Source organism: Chanodichthys erythropterus, chromosome 5, assembly GCF_024489055.1.
Source record: "Chanodichthys erythropterus isolate Z2021 chromosome 5, ASM2448905v1, whole genome shotgun sequence".
In the NCBI taxonomy this organism is placed as follows: domain Eukaryota; kingdom Metazoa; phylum Chordata; class Actinopteri; order Cypriniformes; family Xenocyprididae; genus Chanodichthys; species Chanodichthys erythropterus.
This window is the reverse complement of record NC_090225.1, coordinates 14,114,943-14,134,174: the sequence shown is the minus strand read 5'-3', so window position 1 is coordinate 14,134,174 and position 19,232 is coordinate 14,114,943. Positions and strand designations below refer to the sequence as shown.

Genomic DNA, 19,232 nt, shown 5'->3' with positions numbered 1-19,232 from the left:
GGACTACTTCGAGGCATAAAACACAGCTTAAATAAATCTGTGCAATGACAAAGACTGAGTTATCTGTCAAAAAGTAAAAGCTTTACAGGGTCACAGCTCCAAGGAAAAAGCAGAACTGTTAATCTATAGTAACTTCCATACACAGTCCTACTACAACATGAACAGTACCCTCTAGAATGTCCTCTTTAAAGATGAAAAAGCATGAATGAAGCCACTAAATGTTTAAAACACTGCGATCGCACCTGTCAGCTACAGCTCTCTGGCATACAGTTCACTTCAAACTCTAAAACAAACCCTCAGGCTGACAAAAGGAGATTCTTATAAGGCTTAATACTGAGTCTGTGTACTTACAGCGCCTGTCTGGCTGACATCTGTGATCCGGGCGTGAGCAGCTGTAATGTGTATATCTTGCTGACAATCATGCAGGTTTTTCCAGGTGATTCTGAAACAATGACATCATCCCTATCAGCACACACCTGTTTCCTCAGGAAGCTCCTCCCACCTTTCTGCTTTTAAAGGGACAGACAGGGTACAACAAAACCCATATGACAACTCATAAAGAACATTATCTGTTTGGACAGACTCGGTCATGTGAGTCGATGCCAAACAGTGTGTTTTAGACAAACATGACCTCACTCAGATAGCAAATATGACTTGAGACAGTTAACGGAGACTGAATACAAAGCCATTCAGTCAAATACGAATGACCATTAATATATAATGTCTTGAGGTCATGTTTTTTTGTGTTTCAATGCCTATTTATGCATCAGGATTAATACAAAAAAAAAAAAAAAAAAAACAATGACAGCTTACATTCTTGAATGACACAATCTTTAGATATGCTTAATAAACTTTGGCTTTTATAGAAGCTTATTAATATGCGCCATTTAGTATCCACACATGCTTGTAAGATTAAACTCCAAAATGTCACTTAAAATTAGCAACTGAAGTGTCATTCATAGCCAGAAACATCAATGAATGCCATATGGGACATTTTTGGCTGAAATCCTCTTTGTCATAATAAAGTGGCGCTGTTGCGTAAATGGACAATGAAATGGTGTATGGGTCTAATTTCATCACTAATTTGTCCTGAAAATCTGTTATTAAGAGCTAAGCTTTTCTTAGAGATCTGCTAATTACACATCATTAAAACTAATTTATTTAAACATTAAGAACCTGTCATCTGTAATCTTAATCTGCCATTCACATTAAGACGTTCAACAAAGTTAAAGGGATAGTTCACCCAAAAATGAAAACTGTCCCATTATTTACTCACCCTCAAGCCATTCTAGGTGTACATGACTATCTTCTTTCGGACGAACGCAATCAGAGATATATTTAAAAATATCCTTGCTCTTCCTAACTTTATAATGGTAGTGAAGGGGGGGGCAGATTTTGTAGCTCAAAAAAATTCATCCATCCATTATAAAAAATAATCCATACGGCTCCAGAGGGTTAATAAATGCCTTTTGAAGCGAAGCAATGCGTTCATGTAAGAAAAATATCCATATGCGCCAAATACGCTATAGGACGTAGGAGTATCGTAAGCTTAAAAGTCTCTTGCTGTTCAAACAAACAGGGCTGGGCAACAAACTCAAGCTCCTCTTCTCTTATATCAAAATCCTCCGACATTTCTCTTTAAAAAATATAATTTTAGACTTCTAATTTGTGATTGATGTTTTGTTTTGCTCTATCCTCTGTGCTTCTGCATTTGTCATTATGTTGGGTCCGAGGTTACTCTTCTGCAACAAATCGATGCGTACGGCCGTCTGCCGGAAGCTAGTTATTATAGTTAATTAAGTTTTAATTATGAATATTTTTCTTGCAAAAACCCATCGCTTTGCTTCAGAAGGCCTTTATTAACCCCTGGAGGTATATGGATTACTTTTCTTATGGATGGATGCATTTTTTTGGGATAATTCATGGTATTTTGGTATATATCATGGGATAATTTTCATTTTTGGGTGAACGAACCTTTTAACTCAAAATACATCACAAGATGTCATATGCTTTAAAATAAAATAAAATAAATTTAAATAAAATTTTAGGGGCCACTAATTTTGGCCTTATTGTGGTGTTCATATTTTTGTTGGCATTTATCCACCCAACAGGTGTGCTTATGCAAGATATCAAATTTATTTTACATTAAACCAATTTGAATGCTATTATCTGGACAAATTAACCTGAAAGAATGATAAATAAACACACTAGTAGAAACACCTTAGCAGCATATTGTATTGCAAAATTGAATAATTAATGCACAAAATTGTCAAATTCTTAAATGGAGCATTATCAAATAGAAATGACATGAATAAAGTAACACTTTTAAACACAATATCCAGGAGCAAAGACAGTTTTATCACTGGCAAATAAACACAGAACCAACCTCATATCAATAGTTGTCCTCATGGCTGACCTGTTCACATTGTCACTATGCAACAAAAGTGTCCCCAATCAGAGGCTTGTTGCGGTTAGAGCACTTGTGGGGGTTAAATTTGGATTGCTCAAATGCATCCGTCAATATGAGGGCTGCATCTCCTCGGGTGGTCGGTAGTACACACACAGCACCAATGGCACACGCAAGTAGCCATTCACAAATGTGTGCTGTGCTCCCATGGGAATTCTGGGGGAGGGTTAAAAATAGTCTGGTGTTTCAAATGGGTGCCTTTCTCAGAATTTCTGTCTCTCAGCGTGTTTCCACGCTTGAACTTGGCCGCTGAAGCGTCACTATTCTTTATCATCTATAAACACTGTGGCCTCAACCATGAAATTATTATGCCAGAGATAAGAATGTGGATATTGTGTTTTTTCATTTAAAGCCTGTCTGGGTCAAAATAATTTAGGTTCATATCAGAAAGAGAGACAGTAGTTTTTGGCGAAGTTAAGTCTCCAGGAGTCTCACATTTTTGAGTGGCTTAGGCATTCAGGGTGCAGACTTACGGCAACCCACAACTCCATGTCTTCGTGGCTATGTAGAAATTTCATGGTTTTCAAGGAATGTCCGTGACTCAAGCTTTTTCAATAATACTCAGAGATATTTAAGCAGAAACAGATGGGAGGGAGAGAGAGAAAGAATAAGAGGCAGTGAAAAAAAAGAAATAAAAAATCCTATTCAATGACTCACAGACTCCTATTCGGAACAAGGTCAAACAGTTTTTGTAACAAATTAAGTCTTTTTACCTGACATCATGATTGTGCCCAGTAAACATCGTAACGTCCCTTACCAGCCTAGCGACCTCAAGGGGGTCATGTCATGGTTTAAACACACTGTGTAATGACCCTGTATGTCAAATACACTGTCAGCTTCAATTAACGTTCAGTTCGGTGCCTCCAAATCCAATTATTTGTTAAAGCTACTGTGAATCTTTTCTATGGGAACAGCAAATAGTTCACATGCACCCCACAATGAGACATTAAATAAACTGCCAGCAGATTAAAAAGTGCAGGGCCTCTCTTAATTACATTTGAGAGAACCTGTGGAAGTCTCTTAGACACAGTCTTTTAAGACTGGCTGATGTCCAACAGTGTTTTACTGGTAACTGACCTAAACAAGTCATACAACTGTTTAAAAAAAAAACTAAATACAGTAATAACAGGTAATAAGTTACAGGGAAAGCAATCAGCTGAAATGTTTACACTGTGACATTGATTGGGGGGGGTCATTCATAATTTTCAGAAGTAAGGTCTACTAGATATTTCCTTGACAACAATAGCAGCAATTTACACATAACTTTTACTCAGCATGTAGAAATAGCTAATGTGTAAATACTACTAAATATGTACCATGGCCACAAAAAATATTTATACAGTAAAACCACACTTATACAGACCTTGGAACTTCGATACAAAATATAATATTTAAACAAAAAAATAAATAATGATGATAACTAAATACACTATCGTTTGTCAGTGCTTTTTTAAAAGTAATTTTATTCAGCAAGTACATGTTAAAATGACCACCAAAAAGTAAAATTTAAAAAAAAACTAAATTTACAATATTACTTATTTTACAGTATTTTTGATAAATGCACCCTTGGTGAGCAAAAAGGCCCCGATATACTTCAAGCAAATCCAAATTGGTGTGACATCATTTCGAAAAAAAATCAGGCAGAAACAAAGTTCGTTTGGAGTTTGTTTTGGGAGTTTGAAACAGCTGGCCAATGATACTTTCCGGAAAAGTCTGCTCTAGCTAGTAAACACCTTCGGACTACCATTGGTCCGTGATGATTAAATAATAGGTAGGTGTGTGCTGAAGTCAGAAGTCTGTGAGTAAAAACATGAACATACTGGAGAGATGCTTTGTAGTAGAAAATTAAGTTGTAATTCTAACTAAAAGAGTCACTGACACATGTTTTCACATGTTAATTCAGCAAAGCTGCTGCTTTAAAACAATCTATTGAATATAAAGTGCTACATAAATAAATGTGACGTGACTTTACTAGAGTGCCTAATTGCAGAGCTTGTGCAAACATGTTCCCATCGCTATGATCAGATGCTTTCTTAATTACCATTTTCTCTCCGTTGTCTTTTTTTTTTTTTGTATGTTTATTATGTTATTGAAAGGAAAGCGTGCAGCACATATCTAAATGCTGCTCTCAGCAGTGTGGGAGCATCAGGATGTTCGCTAACAGTATACCACTGGCCACGTATTTCGAACTTCGCTTTACCCCTTAGTGAAGAACGAAAAATAATTTTGTTGAAAGTATATCAGGGTTTTAAGAGCTTCTTTCCAAAACATTACTAACCCCAAACTTTGAATGGTAGTGTTGCATATGCAAGCAAATATTGCTAGACCTTTTCTCAGAACCATTTTAACAAGTTTAACCAGCAGATCTCCAGGTTATTTTTAGTGGATGTAAGTCAGTTCACACTGGTGTCCTAGCAGAGTAACCACAGATGTAGATCATTACATTAACTATGAATATGTTCCACTAACATTTGATAACCAGAAGTTGTCGAATAAATAAATAACTTTGTTATGTTCTGTTTTAAAATGTTTTGCTTACAGTGTGCTTGTGCTATCATTCTTGAAAATGAATGCTATCTAAAATTAATATTATCCAAAATAACATGCATGCATATATGATTAAGTGTTGCTAAACTATTCAAATTTACTGCAAGCATTTTTACAGAAAGAAATTTGCAGGTTTAAAGTTTTTTAAAAGACCAAATGTAAAGTGAGACCAAGAGGCTTCAGAGACTGTTACATAATGACTGATCCAGACTGCCACACAGCTTACATGTAAGTGGAGGCACTCGCTATCAGCTACAGGCCAGCAGACAGAATTTAATGAGAAACAGGCAGGTGCGTGTGAGCAGCACTCGAAAGACAGCTGGATCACTGAAAGCATTCATCTTTCTCCATTTCTCTCTCTAAAAGAATTTCTACAAACACAATTAATAAAGAATAAGAAACAAAAGGGCAATGTGGACAAAAACTAGAAAACACAGGAGAGCTGCACGATTCTGGATAAAATGAAAATAATGATTTTTGTTGTTGTTGTTGTTTGTTTCAAAAAGAGATCACATCTGTAGGCTATTTAAAAATATTTAGTTAAGTTTAATTAATTATTTAAAAAAAATAGGTTTGAATGAATGATTCAATGATTCACTCTTATATTTCACTTGTTTAATTACTTGATGATTTTGTTTAATTACAGCACTTTTGAACAAATCTCCTGAGTGAATGATTCAATGACAAATAAATTCTTTAACAGTCACTTGTCGCCCTCTAGTGGCGTAACAATGTAATCGATATAATTGTTATTTGAAGCGCCAAGTTAATTTCAAAAGGTGTTTTGCTCTATTTTGATCGCTACCATAAATATCGATGTTTATATCCGAACTATACACTTTTATCCCATTACTTCTGAGATCATTTGAATATTTATAACACAATAACAATACTGTATGGTTGAAGCCGTTTCATACCTAAACATGATAACTGCTAACGCCAACGTAGATTTGAGTGTTCCGTAATGATTTCGTCAACGATCTTTTAATGATTAATCATGCAGCTCTAACACAGAGCCATTTCCTATAAAAAGACAAAGATACAGTGGCCCTAAAACATATTTGGACAATTAAGCTACAGTACACTTGTTAGTTTGATATTTTGTTATCATTGCAATAAAATAATTCATTTTTAAATGTGACTTAAATGTATAAATCATTTTTAGGGTCAATTAGAACTGTCAATTAGAAAAATGTCCAGAGCTGTTATATAGAAAGACTGTGAAATAAGGCGAAATCAGGCTCTGGCTGCAGACCTGCACTGTTTTAGCTCACATTCATTTCACAACTCTGCTGTTTGTCATATGCATTTGCTGCAAAAAAAAAAAAAAAAAAAAAAAAAAAGCATTATTCTTGCGGAAGAAAAGTTTTGTTCCTTTAATAAAGGAACCGTACACACAACCGTACACATGCCACTAATGTATTGGTGTTTATCCAATCTGCTTAAGATTTTTATACATTTAATGCAAGTTTGTTTCTGCTAGGATATTGTCTAATATTGACTGGCAATGACAGTCCAAATGTGCATGATTATTTAAATTGACTGCTGTGAGACTTGCGAAATGAAAAACAATAAAGCAACTACATGTGGAATGCCAGCAGCAGTGTCAATCTCATTAAAATCTCCTCACTGTCAAAGATAAGTTTTACTGGGCTGTTCAAAAAATATTTGTTTTATTATTTTTATCATAAAATCCTCAAAGTGCAATATACAGTTACACAGAAATAAAATAAATCTATTGAGCTGCATGCAAATCCTGTGACTTCTTATCTTACAGTAAACGCTTATAGTAGAAAGTACTGGTACCTAAATGGGACTGTAATTTCCATCATTTCATTAATTAAAATGTCTGTAATCACAAATGACTGTGATTGGTTTATCATGACCAATGCTGATAAAAGCAACAGGAAAAAAATGACAGCAGCATCCCGAGTGCTTCTAAGGACAACAATTATCATGTTTATATATAAGCATATAAATATATAAAGAGTACATGAAATAGTATGTAAATACACTAGTATGTAAATAGTATTTCTATGACAATCTGTTGTTAAATTCTGTTCAGCATTAACGGACTGCTGCTTATTTGTGTCTCTTCTGCAGAGTGAATATATACCAGAGAAAAGAGAAAGGAGTGCATGTGAGCTGAGAGTGCAAATCTGCAGCCAGACTCTACTGAGGGATTGATGAAGCAGGAAAACTGCTCTCACAAGGAAAATACCTTGGTTTATATCAAATGAAGACAAGAGTTTTAATTTACACATGAATGTCCCCCACTCAGCTCAAATGCTCCTTTACCTTGAGAAGTTTAATAAAAGTTACCCTCAAGCACTTTTCTGTCCCTTCCTGTCATAAGCCCTTAAAAGCATGTTGTGAAATTTACAGGAATCCCATACACCCCCAACCAATTAACCAGACTGAAAGCTCTGTCTGCTGATGAATACACGGGAGCGTAGGCCCTGGAGGAGTGACCATCAGTATGTTAATTTATTCATTTCTAAACTTTACATAACAATTAGTAGCCTTCTTGTGCATGCATGCCAAGGCTCTTATTTACTTTTCACAGAGAGATGGCAAAAAAAAGAAAAAAAAAGAAAGGGGGGGGGGGGGTGGATGAGAGAACATAAATGGAAGCTTGAAATGGAGGGGTGTCTATTTTGATCACTCCTCTTCCCTGTATTAATAGAGACACCACCCCCTTATTTATGTAACACATGTCACGCTGAAAACTGATTTTTGTGCACATCAATGATCTAACTCATTAAACTCCAGCCATTCTGTTATGAATGTTATTATGATTTTATGATCTTGCCATTTTCCCTGAACAGTAGGTGACAGGAATAATAATAATATAGATCAACAAAAATAAAGAAAAGAAAAAGTAATGATAGATAGATAGATAGATAGATAGATAGATAGATAGATAGATAGATAGATAGATAGATAGATAGATAGATAGATAGATAGATAGATAGATATTTGAGCACACCTGAATGACCTTACACAATTCACTCTCTCACTTCTCACCTGCACAGCCTCTGAAACGCCACCAGATGACATTGGCGGCTAGAGGACAATCAAGTGTATTGAAAAGATGAGAAACCACTACGTCACTGAGAATGGTGAGGTGCATATGGTCTTTCGTGTGCTTGGTAAGTTAAAACGCATGAGACGGTGCCAGAAATAAATCACCTCCAAATATACAATATCTGTTTTCCCCCTATGATGTAGGCTGCATTACATCGGCATGAAAAATATCAAATGTGAAAATGCATGCATGATTGCCACATATTATAGAACTGATGCATGCATCGACACGATCGAGGCTAAACCATGTGGTTATTCTACTACGTGGCGAACTTCTAGATGCGCAGCGTTGTGTTCGCCACAACGCACAGTGTGCACAGCTTCGTCAGCACATTACAGCATGTGGGATGTCGCGTCTATCCTTCGCACTATGCCTGTATTAACAATACAACCCTCGCGGAGAAGGGTAGCAAAAAATAAAACGCTAATTTGAAATACGCCGTACTGCGTAAATGATTAAACCCATCCGTTCTGACAGTGATGCATCCCTATGTTTGTTTACTAGATCAGCACATGCCTGTGGAAGAGCAGCTACGTCTTAACTTCCCAACTCACACTGCGAAACGTCTTCTCTGCCCTTTTTTTCATGTCGGAAGAACCGACATGACTTGTTTCGATAGGACGGTGAAAGGTGGTTTCCTTACCTTGCAGTATGCATCCTCCCCTGGCTGGTCGGCTGGGTAAAATCTGTTATGTTCTGCCGCTAAACCTTAAACATCCCTCAGCGTCACTGTGTGCTGCAGCCAAGGCAACCAACTCTCGCGATGTTTTGCCTCAGGTGTCGACGGAGTGCGACAAGGAGACGGCCGTAGGTTGGGATGGTTAGAGATTGTGTAAGTACAGTGGTTTATAAGTAGGAATGTGGATCGTAACATTTTGAACGACTTCTCCAACGGTTCCATAAGGATTGTTTTACTACTTTAGTCTACTTTTGAAGAAGGAATATTTTGAAAAAGCTGGTCCTATTACTTTACCTGCCTCAGCAGTCTGTTGCCAAATTATGAAATCATGAACAAATATAGCAGGTCAGGCAAACAATGCAATTCTTAATGTTCACAGACTTTCTACCCAATGTAATAAACTGTACAAATGGCACAGAAATCCTAGCTATATCAGTGAGTGACATAAATGCAATCTAAATAGGCTAACTACCCCGCTAGAAATGTTATGTTCCCAGAACATTCTCAGAACGTCCCCACTGGTGTAAAGGACGTTGCCTAGTAACGTTCCCAGTACGTTCAGAGACGGTCACAATGTGGGGTTCTTTTAAGGCTTGAGGGACGTTATTTGGCGGACCTCACAGAACATTCAGGAGGACGTTCTCTGAACATTTATGGAACCATATTTTATTTGGAAATGTTCTCAGAACATCCCTGCTGCCCTTGTCAAAAAAGTTTAGAGCTAAACTGACTAATAAAAGTGGCTGTTCAAACAAAAACTATTTTTTCTTAAATGTCTTACAAAAGACAAACATGAGCTAATGTAACTGCTGTATCACAGCATCAGCAACTACACAGTTACTGTCTTTAAATGATGCAACATGCAGCAGAACATCAGTGTTTCTGGTTCATCACTGACTGAAGCTCAGACGCTACTCTTCATCACAATGATGACCTCACAAATCTCAGACAACAGAAACAGAGCATTAAACACTAACAGATCTCTCTAGATCTCTGCATCTTCACTTATTACAAACCAGTATTGACTTTATTTCTTTCATTCAAATTTTCTTAATGAGGTGTTGATGTTTTATCAAATTTATAGATGTCACTGTTACAGAGGTAAGTAATTGCTTTAGTTGGGCTCTTGACCCTTAACTTTATTTTTTCTCCAATTGTTGTAACTGTGTGATTCTAAAGCAGTTGTTACAAAAAAAAGTAAAAAAAAAAAAAAAAAAAAAGAAAGAAAGAAAATTGATCAAACGGATTTTGTTGATGATCTTGTTATCATACAGTGATGTTATTCACTGATCTGTGAATATTGTATTTCCTTTCATGTTGTTGTAGTCCTGCTTTGATATTTAAAAAAAAAAAGTTCTTATCATTGTGCAGAAATTATTCAGACAGGATCATGTAGACTCACACAGGCATCAAGATTCTGCGTATGATCCTCAACAATGGTGACAACATTTTCAGATAAACAGATCAACTCTGAACATCACAAAACAAGCTACTAAAGTCACAAAAAAGATTTTTGTTTATTGTCACCTTTGTTGAGAATCGTGCGCTGATTCATGATGTCTGTGTGAGTCTGAAAGACACCACTCAAAACTCTCTCTGTATAATGAATTTTAAATAAAAAAACTCATAAAAAAAGTTAATACACTCATAGTTTAGTCTCTGGAGAGGATCAGTGAATCACCATCACTAAACAACCCAATTCATCTGATCAGAATTTTTCTTGCATTTTTAGCTATAACTAACATGTCTTGATAACAGTTAAAGCAGCCAGAGAAAATCTAATATTAAATGTCAAGAATCAAGAGCCCATCTAAAGCAAATGCTCACCTCTATAACGGTGACTTCAAACTTTATTATTTTCTATAAAACACCCACATAGAAGGCGACGTTCTCGTGACCTTGCAAAACTTTGCCTAAACGTTCTATAAAAGTGACAAAAATTCTGACATTTTACAGAACATTTGGGACATAAAACATCCTCTTTTGGTAATGAAAGTGCTGCAGTTCAAGGTTCCTTATATGATTTTAGGGGGACGTTCCAATGATCAGTGGATCAGTGGACATTCTTATCAGTTTTAGGAATGTCCCAAATGTTCTGTAAAGGTTCTGAATTTTCGTCACCTTTAGAGAACTTTTAGGGAACGTTGCGCAAGGTCCTGAGAATGTCGCCTTTTTGTGGGCATATATTAACAACACTAAAACAAAAATAATTGGACATATTTGACATATTTCATTCTAATTCATTACATTTCATTTAAATACAGTGTAGACAATATTTCTTTGTTCGTTTCAGGACATGATGAAATAAAAACAAGTAGCCTATAGGATAGGTTTGGGAGTCAGATTAATTCAGTAACTGCTGAAACTGATTAATTTGACTGAATTTATTTTATTTTATATATTTATTTTAATAGAAAGAACTGATCATGTGAGTCATTCGTTCAATTTAACACTGGTTGCATGTTTTTCATTCACTAAAAAGAACTGGCTCATAAGAGTCATTATGAAAGACCTTATGAAATATTGCACAGAACCTGCTGGCTGTGTATAGTATTAGTGCCATAAAACACAATCAAATATACTTATGACCCACTTTCTCCTTCTGAATTTAGTTATAGTCAAAAATACACAGCATATTCACAAAAGACTGCAACAGAAATATAAGCAGTTAATCATTTATTAATGTAGTAGTGTGGATACAGCAGTTTGGAGTTTTTATTTTATCACCTCTTTTTGAGTATTTGCATTAATGTTTGTGATGACATGGATTTGATTAGTATATTAATGTGCTAACATTTCATTTTACTTGTTATAATAGTAATTTACTATATAGCAAGAACAACAATACTCTGTAAGGTGTTTCTGAACATAATTATAATCACAAGTACATGATTTTCATGACTATAATTAGTACTTATGTAAATGACATTATAATGAATGGTAAAGTGTGACAATATGTTATTTAAAGGGCGGTTCCAGATTATGCAGTCAAAACTGTTTACCTTTATCTAAGTGACAGGAAAAACAGCAGTGTGTGCCAAGCAGTCCATCACTGCTTGTACTAACTGGACATTGTTGCCCAAAGCACGTTATTCTCATTTGTGCACGTCTAAAATGCAACATGCTGACAAAATATCAAGCGAATCAAAACTTCATTCTCCACATGACACCTTCATTTAAGTTTATATGCTTCCTGCATAAAATTCCTCCACAAATGCATACATATTTCTTTGTTTAAAGCTTAAAGCTTCAGATGCAGATTTAGAATCAAAGTTAAAAGTACATTACATATACATTTTATATGTCCTCCTGATGGATCTACAGTTTGATGCATTGTGACTATGTGCATACTGCATAGGTGTGTTTTTGGTTATAGTGTAGGGAAATTAGGACAGGCATAAATTAGATTTGTTTAGGGTTGTAGGTTCACAGGTCATCAGTCTCCCCATCAAATGGTATAGTATCCAACTCCATGTGAATGCTGCCTGGTTCAGCGCTACCCCCCCAGCCAATGGGTGTGCGGTTAAAGGAGGGTCGTGAGCAGATATCATGTTGGTACACCACTGCTGGTTCAGGCTCCTCAATAGCCACATCGATGTCTGGCAGCTGGAAAGTCATCAGCTGAGAGGCCTTCTCAAATCCTCCATAGGGCATAGCACTCCTAGACAGATTGAGAGATAGCAATTAAAGGCAAAAAAAGACCATAGAACTGAAAAGTACAATTGCAGAATGCACAGGAAGAGAGAGGCAGATTGTGCAGTGTATATAAAGAAATGCAACTGCACCTGTTAAAGCTCTTATATTTGCGCAGCTCCTTATAAGAATAAGGTCCTGGCATTTGAGCCTTCATTGTGGCTAGAAGGTCTTCATTGCCCTTCATAGCCCGTTCCCAAGGCGAAACATATGTCTTCCCATATGCATCCCTCTTTTTAGCCTTTTCCAAAGCACTTCCCGCGCCTAAAGGGAAATGAAAGCTGATTGAAAGTGATCGGTCGTGTACACGTAGGTAAAATAATTTTATTATTCTGGCTATTATTCCGAACCCTTATGCCTGGTTTTGTCCATACAATGAAAGTCAATGGGGTCCAAAATAACACTGGACCCCCACTGACGTTCAAAATAAATAAAACCTTTAAAAAGTCTTATTTTGTCTTCCACAGAAGTCAAACTGGCTTGAAAAAGCATTAGAATGAGTAAATGATGACAGAATTTCCAATTTTTGGGTGAAGTGTCGTTTTACCAACACTGTTATTTTAGAATTATTTATATATACTTTTAAAGTTTTATTAAAATATTTTCATTTTAATTGTGGTTTATGTGCTTTTATAATTTTTATTAGTTTTTGTTCTCTTTAAATTTTACTATAGGTTTAAATTTGTTTTTATTTCAGTTTTAGTTTTAGTTCAGTTTCAGTTATTTCCAGTTAGTAATTTTAGTGCTTCAACTTACTTAGTTCCAAGACATCTGTAATTTTCTTTCAGTTTATGTTTTTCATCTAATATTTATATGTTACTTTATTTCAGCTTTATTTAAATTAACAAAAAAATTAATAATTAATAATTGTTGATTTAGTTAACGAGAATAACCCTGTTTAACACAAGTTTCATTGTGAGTCTCAATGGCAGTTTCTAGAGTGGGTGAGCTGGCTAGTGTATAAAGGTCTCCATCTGGGTTCTTACTCACTCTGTGAGGCATCTACTGACACACCAGCCTTCCCTCCTGCTCCTCCCGCTCCTCCTGCCACTCCGGCACCTCCAGCACCTCCAGCTCCTCCAGCGAGCCCACCTGCTAGCAGTCCACCCCCTGCTCCCTTGCCATAGCTTCCGGGTTTGGGAGGAGGCACTGGTGCTTGGCCGGCCCCACCAGCCTGACCAGCCATCTGTCCACCAATCAGGCGGCCACCAACATCCATCATCTGGCCCCCCAGGCTGGGCACGAACTTCTGGAGGTTATCCTTTACACAGAGTAACATGATAATTAGTTGAAGAATTTCCAAATAAGCATTCAAATCAAGTTTGGGTGTTGTATTTAAATAAGAAATAAGAACATGACCAGAATAAAGAATCAGAGATGAATGTAGAACATTGACAAACAGAAGAATTGTGATTTAGGAATAATGACCCTTTTCTGCAAATGAGCTTTTAGAGTAATCTTTAGTCTGCCTTACCATGGACTCACTACTGAAGAGGTCGGGGTTGTTCTCATAGATGAACTTCTCCACACGAATCTGCCTCATCTTGAACATCTTGGAGCCTTTGTTCTTCTGAAGGGATAGTTCCTCCAGCATGATGTCCCTAGGTGCCCTGATTTTTTTCCCCAAGTCAAACTCTGAGGCCTCAGGCTCTGATTCATACTCTATATATAGAAAAAGAGACATTAAACATAAAGTATGCAATAATGTAAAACAGTTTTCTATATATGATACTTTTATATGAATCTGAAATCGCCACTAGGTTGTGGCAGGTCTTAATGGGTCAAAGAATCATTCATTCGTTGATTTGTTCAAACCCGCTGATTCATTCATGAATGGGAGACGCAAGTGTTTTGCTTTGTTCAGAATTATTTTCGTTAGTGAAATGCTAACAGCTGTATTGCAAAAACAGTATGAATTGACATTACTGTGTTCAAAATATTAAATCAATAAGATCTTGTTTATTGAAATTTTTTATTAAAGGTGTAGTATGTCGTTTTTCGTCCACTAGAGGTCGTCTGTTCAAAACAAAGGCGTAGCTTGATGATGCCAAGTTTGAGCGTGGAATCTTGGGACATGTGGTCTTTACCTTGAACGAGGCCGCTGGAGCGATTGTTAACGAGAGACCAACACAACACACGTAAGCTAGATCGATTTAAGAATATCATATTAAATGCTGGATGGCTTGTGTAGATAAATGGCATGCAATTAATTTTAAAATGTATTGTATGATAGAGAAAATTCTGCATTACTGTTACCAAAAAATGAAGCTGCATCTGATTATGCTATGTTAGCTACTTGACGAAATAGTGTTTTTCTCTGAGGCATGGTACTCGCAAAAAAATCAAGAAAATTAGATTTATTTCAAACAAACAGACTAAATGTGTTGAGCTATATAACAAAATTAGTTTTCTCACGATTTACAAATAGTTGGAAACATTTGGGATATTGTAAGTACTGGCCTAGTGGGTTTTGGATATTTTACTGCAAAAATGTTACATATTTCATCTTTAAAATGATAATATATGCTGATATTCAGGAAAACAGCACTTCTGCTCATGTTATATTGATTAACTATATGATATAAACATAAAAGACAAAATCCCATACAGGGAAAATTCATATGTTGAATATTCATATACAGTATATGCATTTATGGCTTAAAAAGAACACTTATCTAGTGAGAGACCGAAAGGATGATGAGACTATGCTTGGAAAGAAAAATAGGTCCTGGATTCTCTAATATCAATTGTCGTCATTCATATTTATACAGATGTATCTATTTTTCTGCATTGTAATCATAACAGTAACTAAATATCTATTAGTCATCCTACCACGCACAGTTTGTGCTGGAAAATCACCCACAATTCCTTGGAAATGTTTATGACTGTTAATATAAACAATACATTTATTTGAAGTTTATCAAGTCTATTTCTGTATTAGATTTAACTTCCCTAGAATAAGTGACTGTTTCCTCACATCATAATATGTAGCCTAAGGAAAAACAAACACATACCAGGATCACAAGAATCTCTTGACAGTCTTCATAGTTCATAAGGTAAATTTTACATTCTTTCACAACAACAATTTTTCACTCAAATTCAAAAGCATGAAAATGAACATATTCATTAGACTTCATTTCTGCTGGAGGCACTCATGTAATGTTCTTTCAGAGGAGTATGTGTCCCATGATTATATTGATGAGGGGGAAGAAGAGGTGTTCTGGTAATAATCAGAGACACAGCTGACATTTCAGCTATGGAAAAATCAACAAGACACATGTTGTCATTGACATATTACTCCTCATTAAAACATATTAAATCCAGACGTATGAAACCTTAATGACAGGCACTGAAATTGAGATGATGTTCAATAAACAGTTTCAAAGTGACACAAGCTGCCTACGCAGGCGATTGAGCAGGTTGTATACGGTCCGCATTATCACATGATTATAGTCTAATATCTTGAATGACATCTTTCAAAGAAGACACCTTCACATCGGTCAGGAAGTCTAAACAAACACACTCTTTAGTTATAAGAAGCACAAAAGAAGGAAAGAAAAACAGTTATTTAGTTACAGACCTCAATAGCACAGTCAGAAACTGCCCAACCATGTTATCCTAAGCTTTCTATAATCTGGCATGAACATATATAATATATTAATATAATTCTCTTTTATTAATTCCTTACCACACTGGGGGGGAAAGGCGTAGGATTTACTTTGAAACAATTTTTACTCAGAAATTGCTAGAAATGGCAAGTAACACTGAATTAAACATGACATTTTGAAGGAGAAAGACTGAAATAGTATTTTCTTATAAAACATACTTTAATAATTAACAAATTTGAAAAACTATTTACATTGCATATAGCTTCCCTGCAAAACAAGATTACCTTAGGTGACATTTTTCCACTTGTATCATATGTTTGGATATATCGAGTGATTTTGCAACAATCAAGGATAAAGCTCAGGTTGTGGGTGTCTTACCATCTTGGGTTATGTGTGACAGGTCAGTGATGATCTTGGAAAGCTTTTTCCTCTTGTTGGGTGGGGCTGGCTTGTTGGGTGAGGTTCCTGACAGAGGCATGATTCCAGACTGGGAAAACAGAGATCAGAGTGGATTTGACAAAACTAAAATTCACCATTGTCTTTTCTGTTTCTGAACAGGTATTGTTTTTGTGTTGTAAGCAAACTCTGCTGATGACACGATTAGTCCCTGAGGAATAATGGTAAAGAACAGACACGTTACTCATTTTGTAAGGCCGAGTATTTCTGAAGATGCATGTATAACCCACAGCAGTGTTTGGTTTGTTTGGGGTGGTATTTTCAGACACTGTTTCCAGACACAATTGATATGAGCCTTACAGAAAAGCAAACTTGAGATTCACAACAGGATAGAAATATTGTAATTTATGGTATGTAATTCCTACTAATTACTAAAACTGGCAATTTATTGATAAATACTCCAGGTGCTTCTTCTTTTTTTCTTTTCTGTAATTTTTTTTTTTTTTTTTGTACAAAACTATTGTTAACTGATCAAGTGTTTTCTCAATTTCACTTTCCATTCTGTTAGTCTTTTGTAAAATCCCTTACAAAATCTACACTCTAAAAAATGCTGGGTTAAAAACAACCCAAGTTTGGTTGAAAATGAACAAACCCAGCGATTGGGTTGTTTTAACCCAGCAGTTGGGTTAAATGTTTGCCCAACCTGCTGGGTAGTTTTACTTAACGCACATATTGTTTAAAATTACAGTATTGCTTACTTAAAATGAACCCAAAATATCTTGAAAATGAACATTTATTAATATTTTTAATAAATGAACATTTGAATTTCATTTTAGATTCATTTTAAGTCAGCCATATAGTCATTTTCAAACAATAGTTGGGTTAAATAAAACTACCCAGCAGGTTGGGCAAACATTTAACCCTATCGCTGGGTTAAAGCAACCCAATTGCTGGGTTTGTCCATTTTCAACCCAGCATTTTTTAGAGTGTAATTCCGCAATGACGTCCTCCTCCAGGAAGTGACAGCATTTTTGGTGGGACATATGAATTATATAATTTTGCACTATTATTTGGTTTATCTTACTCAAAAACATTGCACCCAAATGTCATAAATCATTATGATATCTGTATTGTGTGCATATATGATATCTGTATCTGTATGTAGTTCGTACAGATATTAATCAAACACTTAAGAATATCCAACTTTAGCTCTTTATTTCAATTGTATAAAATAAAGTTATAATTAATTAAGTTTAACCTAATTTTCTACTTTCAAAGTCTGGTGCAGTTTGGGTCTATCTTTTAATTTTCTTTTCATCAACTGTCCTACACGCAGTACTGTATATCTGCTATTTTTTCAAGGGTCTGTTAATGGCAAACACTGCATCGACTTGACTGTAACTCAATACAGTATGGCTATTTTTAAAGCAAGACCTTTTAGTGACGAGTCGTGGCATTGGGTTTTTTTTTTGTCAGATAGTCTAGATTTGTCACAAACATACACACATAAACACACCTACACAGTGACTTAACACATTGTAGAAACTGGAAATCTCCCTCAAACTGAATCAACACCACAGATTAATGTGTGGTGAGACAAGGGGTGTGCACTGACCCACCCTGTAAAATAATCATGAGCTGGGGTCCACTAGGCTTAAGTTTCCCAGCTGGACAGTATGCTTTGCATTCCATATAAAATCATCAGTCAGATTGGGTGGGAGTGTTTAGCACATTCCCACTTTCCGGCAGCAAAAATACACAGGGCAAATGGAGCATTCGAGCTTGATTATTCCAATCAATGCAAACTTACATTGAGAATATGCCGTCAGTGCTTGCAAACTCTTTGAGTGGGTATCACACCAGCAACAGGAGTTATTGCTGGTCGTGTTTTCATTGCCGTCATGCAGCTGTTAGTTGAACAGTGTGTGCGGTTAGCAAAGTGACAGAAAAAAATATCACATAATCCACTTACCAAGGCTCTAGACTGCTTACAAGACGTGGTCTCAAAGGTACAGTGAAAATAGGAAAAGGCTTGTGGCTAAGAAGTTTATCAATTCCCGGGTACCTTTGACCTGTGGCTGGACCAAGAACCCAAGGCGTGCAAAATCCAGTTGGGACTTGGATGGCAGATCTTCATCGGGGGGAGGGAGAGTCCGGGTAAAAAGGGGGAGTGAGGAGTAAGGGGGGGGGGCAATTTGGTCTGCACAGCACTTTGCTGATGGGAATATCAAGAGACTAATATCTTTCTTGCAGATGCTTCATTGGCTAAATATAGAGAGAAGGAGAGAGACCGAGTGATTGCACATATTTATCAAATAGCTTCAAGAGGCAAAAGGGCTGTGGTAGATAAGTACAGTTTCTTCGATGATTAGTCACCCTCCACTTGTGACAGGATTTTTACTTTTTAAATCCAACAGCGGACCCCCTAACTGAGCTAAATTTATTTTTATGATAATGATTTAAGTACTCAGAGGGGTCAGTGTTGGACATGGCAGCCAACTTTACTCCAATATAACATGGTTTTAAATAGTTGTAGTGTGAATTAGACAATTAGTAGCGAAATTCACAAATTCGCACAGAGTGCAATCTCACAAGTTTGGCATAACTGCCTGGGGCTATATAGAACCTTTAAGGTTCTATATATAATATAATTCTCTTGCATTACTCCATAATGTAAGAAGTATTATTTCAGGTGAAATTTCAGTTGCACTTTATTTTACAGTACGTGTACTTGCATGTACGTACAGTGTACTT

The 19,232-nt window shown here is 36.1% G+C and overlaps 2 protein-coding genes across 3 annotated transcripts in view; both read right to left on the bottom strand.

Moving 5' to 3' along the window:
- The window catches only part of usp54a (ubiquitin specific peptidase 54a), a 56,396-nt gene extending 47,579 nt beyond the window's left edge, over window positions 1-8,817 (bottom strand). The window contains exons 1-2 of one of the 2 annotated variants that reach the window (XM_067386156.1): window positions 8,746-8,817; window positions 352-506 (exon numbers count right to left, since the gene is read on the bottom strand). The gene's annotated coding sequence lies outside the window, so the exon portion shown is untranslated. The remainder of the gene's footprint in view (window positions 1-351; window positions 507-8,745) is intronic. The other variant, XM_067386157.1, reaches the window with a different exon arrangement.
- Window positions 8,818-11,181: 2,364 nt separating this feature from the next.
- myoz1a (myozenin 1a) lies at window positions 11,182-18,601 on the bottom strand. Its single transcript, XM_067386154.1, has 6 exons — window positions 18,451-18,601; window positions 16,461-16,569; window positions 13,949-14,136; window positions 13,465-13,735; window positions 12,567-12,738; window positions 11,182-12,442 (listed from the first exon to the last, which is right to left on the bottom strand). Exons 2-6 carry the CDS (start codon window positions 16,558-16,560, stop codon window positions 12,208-12,210), a joined length of 966 nt encoding a protein of 321 aa, XP_067242255.1. The 5' UTR covers window positions 16,561-16,569; window positions 18,451-18,601; the 3' UTR covers window positions 11,182-12,207.
- Between the last annotated feature and the right edge of the window lie 631 nt (window positions 18,602-19,232).

What these genes read in the sequence shown, in the direction of transcription:
- myoz1a (XM_067386154.1), bottom strand. Translation starts at nt 16,560, where the DNA reads ATGCCTCTGTCAGGAACCTCACCCAACAAGCCAGCCCCACCCAACAAG. An exon ending in GTCACACATAACCCAAGATG is followed by an intron (nt 14,137 to 16,460) that starts GTAAGACACCCA and finishes TTCTATATATAG; the next exon opens with AGTATGAATCAGAGCCTGAG. An exon ending in TCTTCAGTAGTGAGTCCATG is followed by an intron (nt 13,736 to 13,948) that starts GTAAGGCAGACT and finishes CTCTGTGTAAAG; the next exon opens with GATAACCTCCAGAAGTTCGT.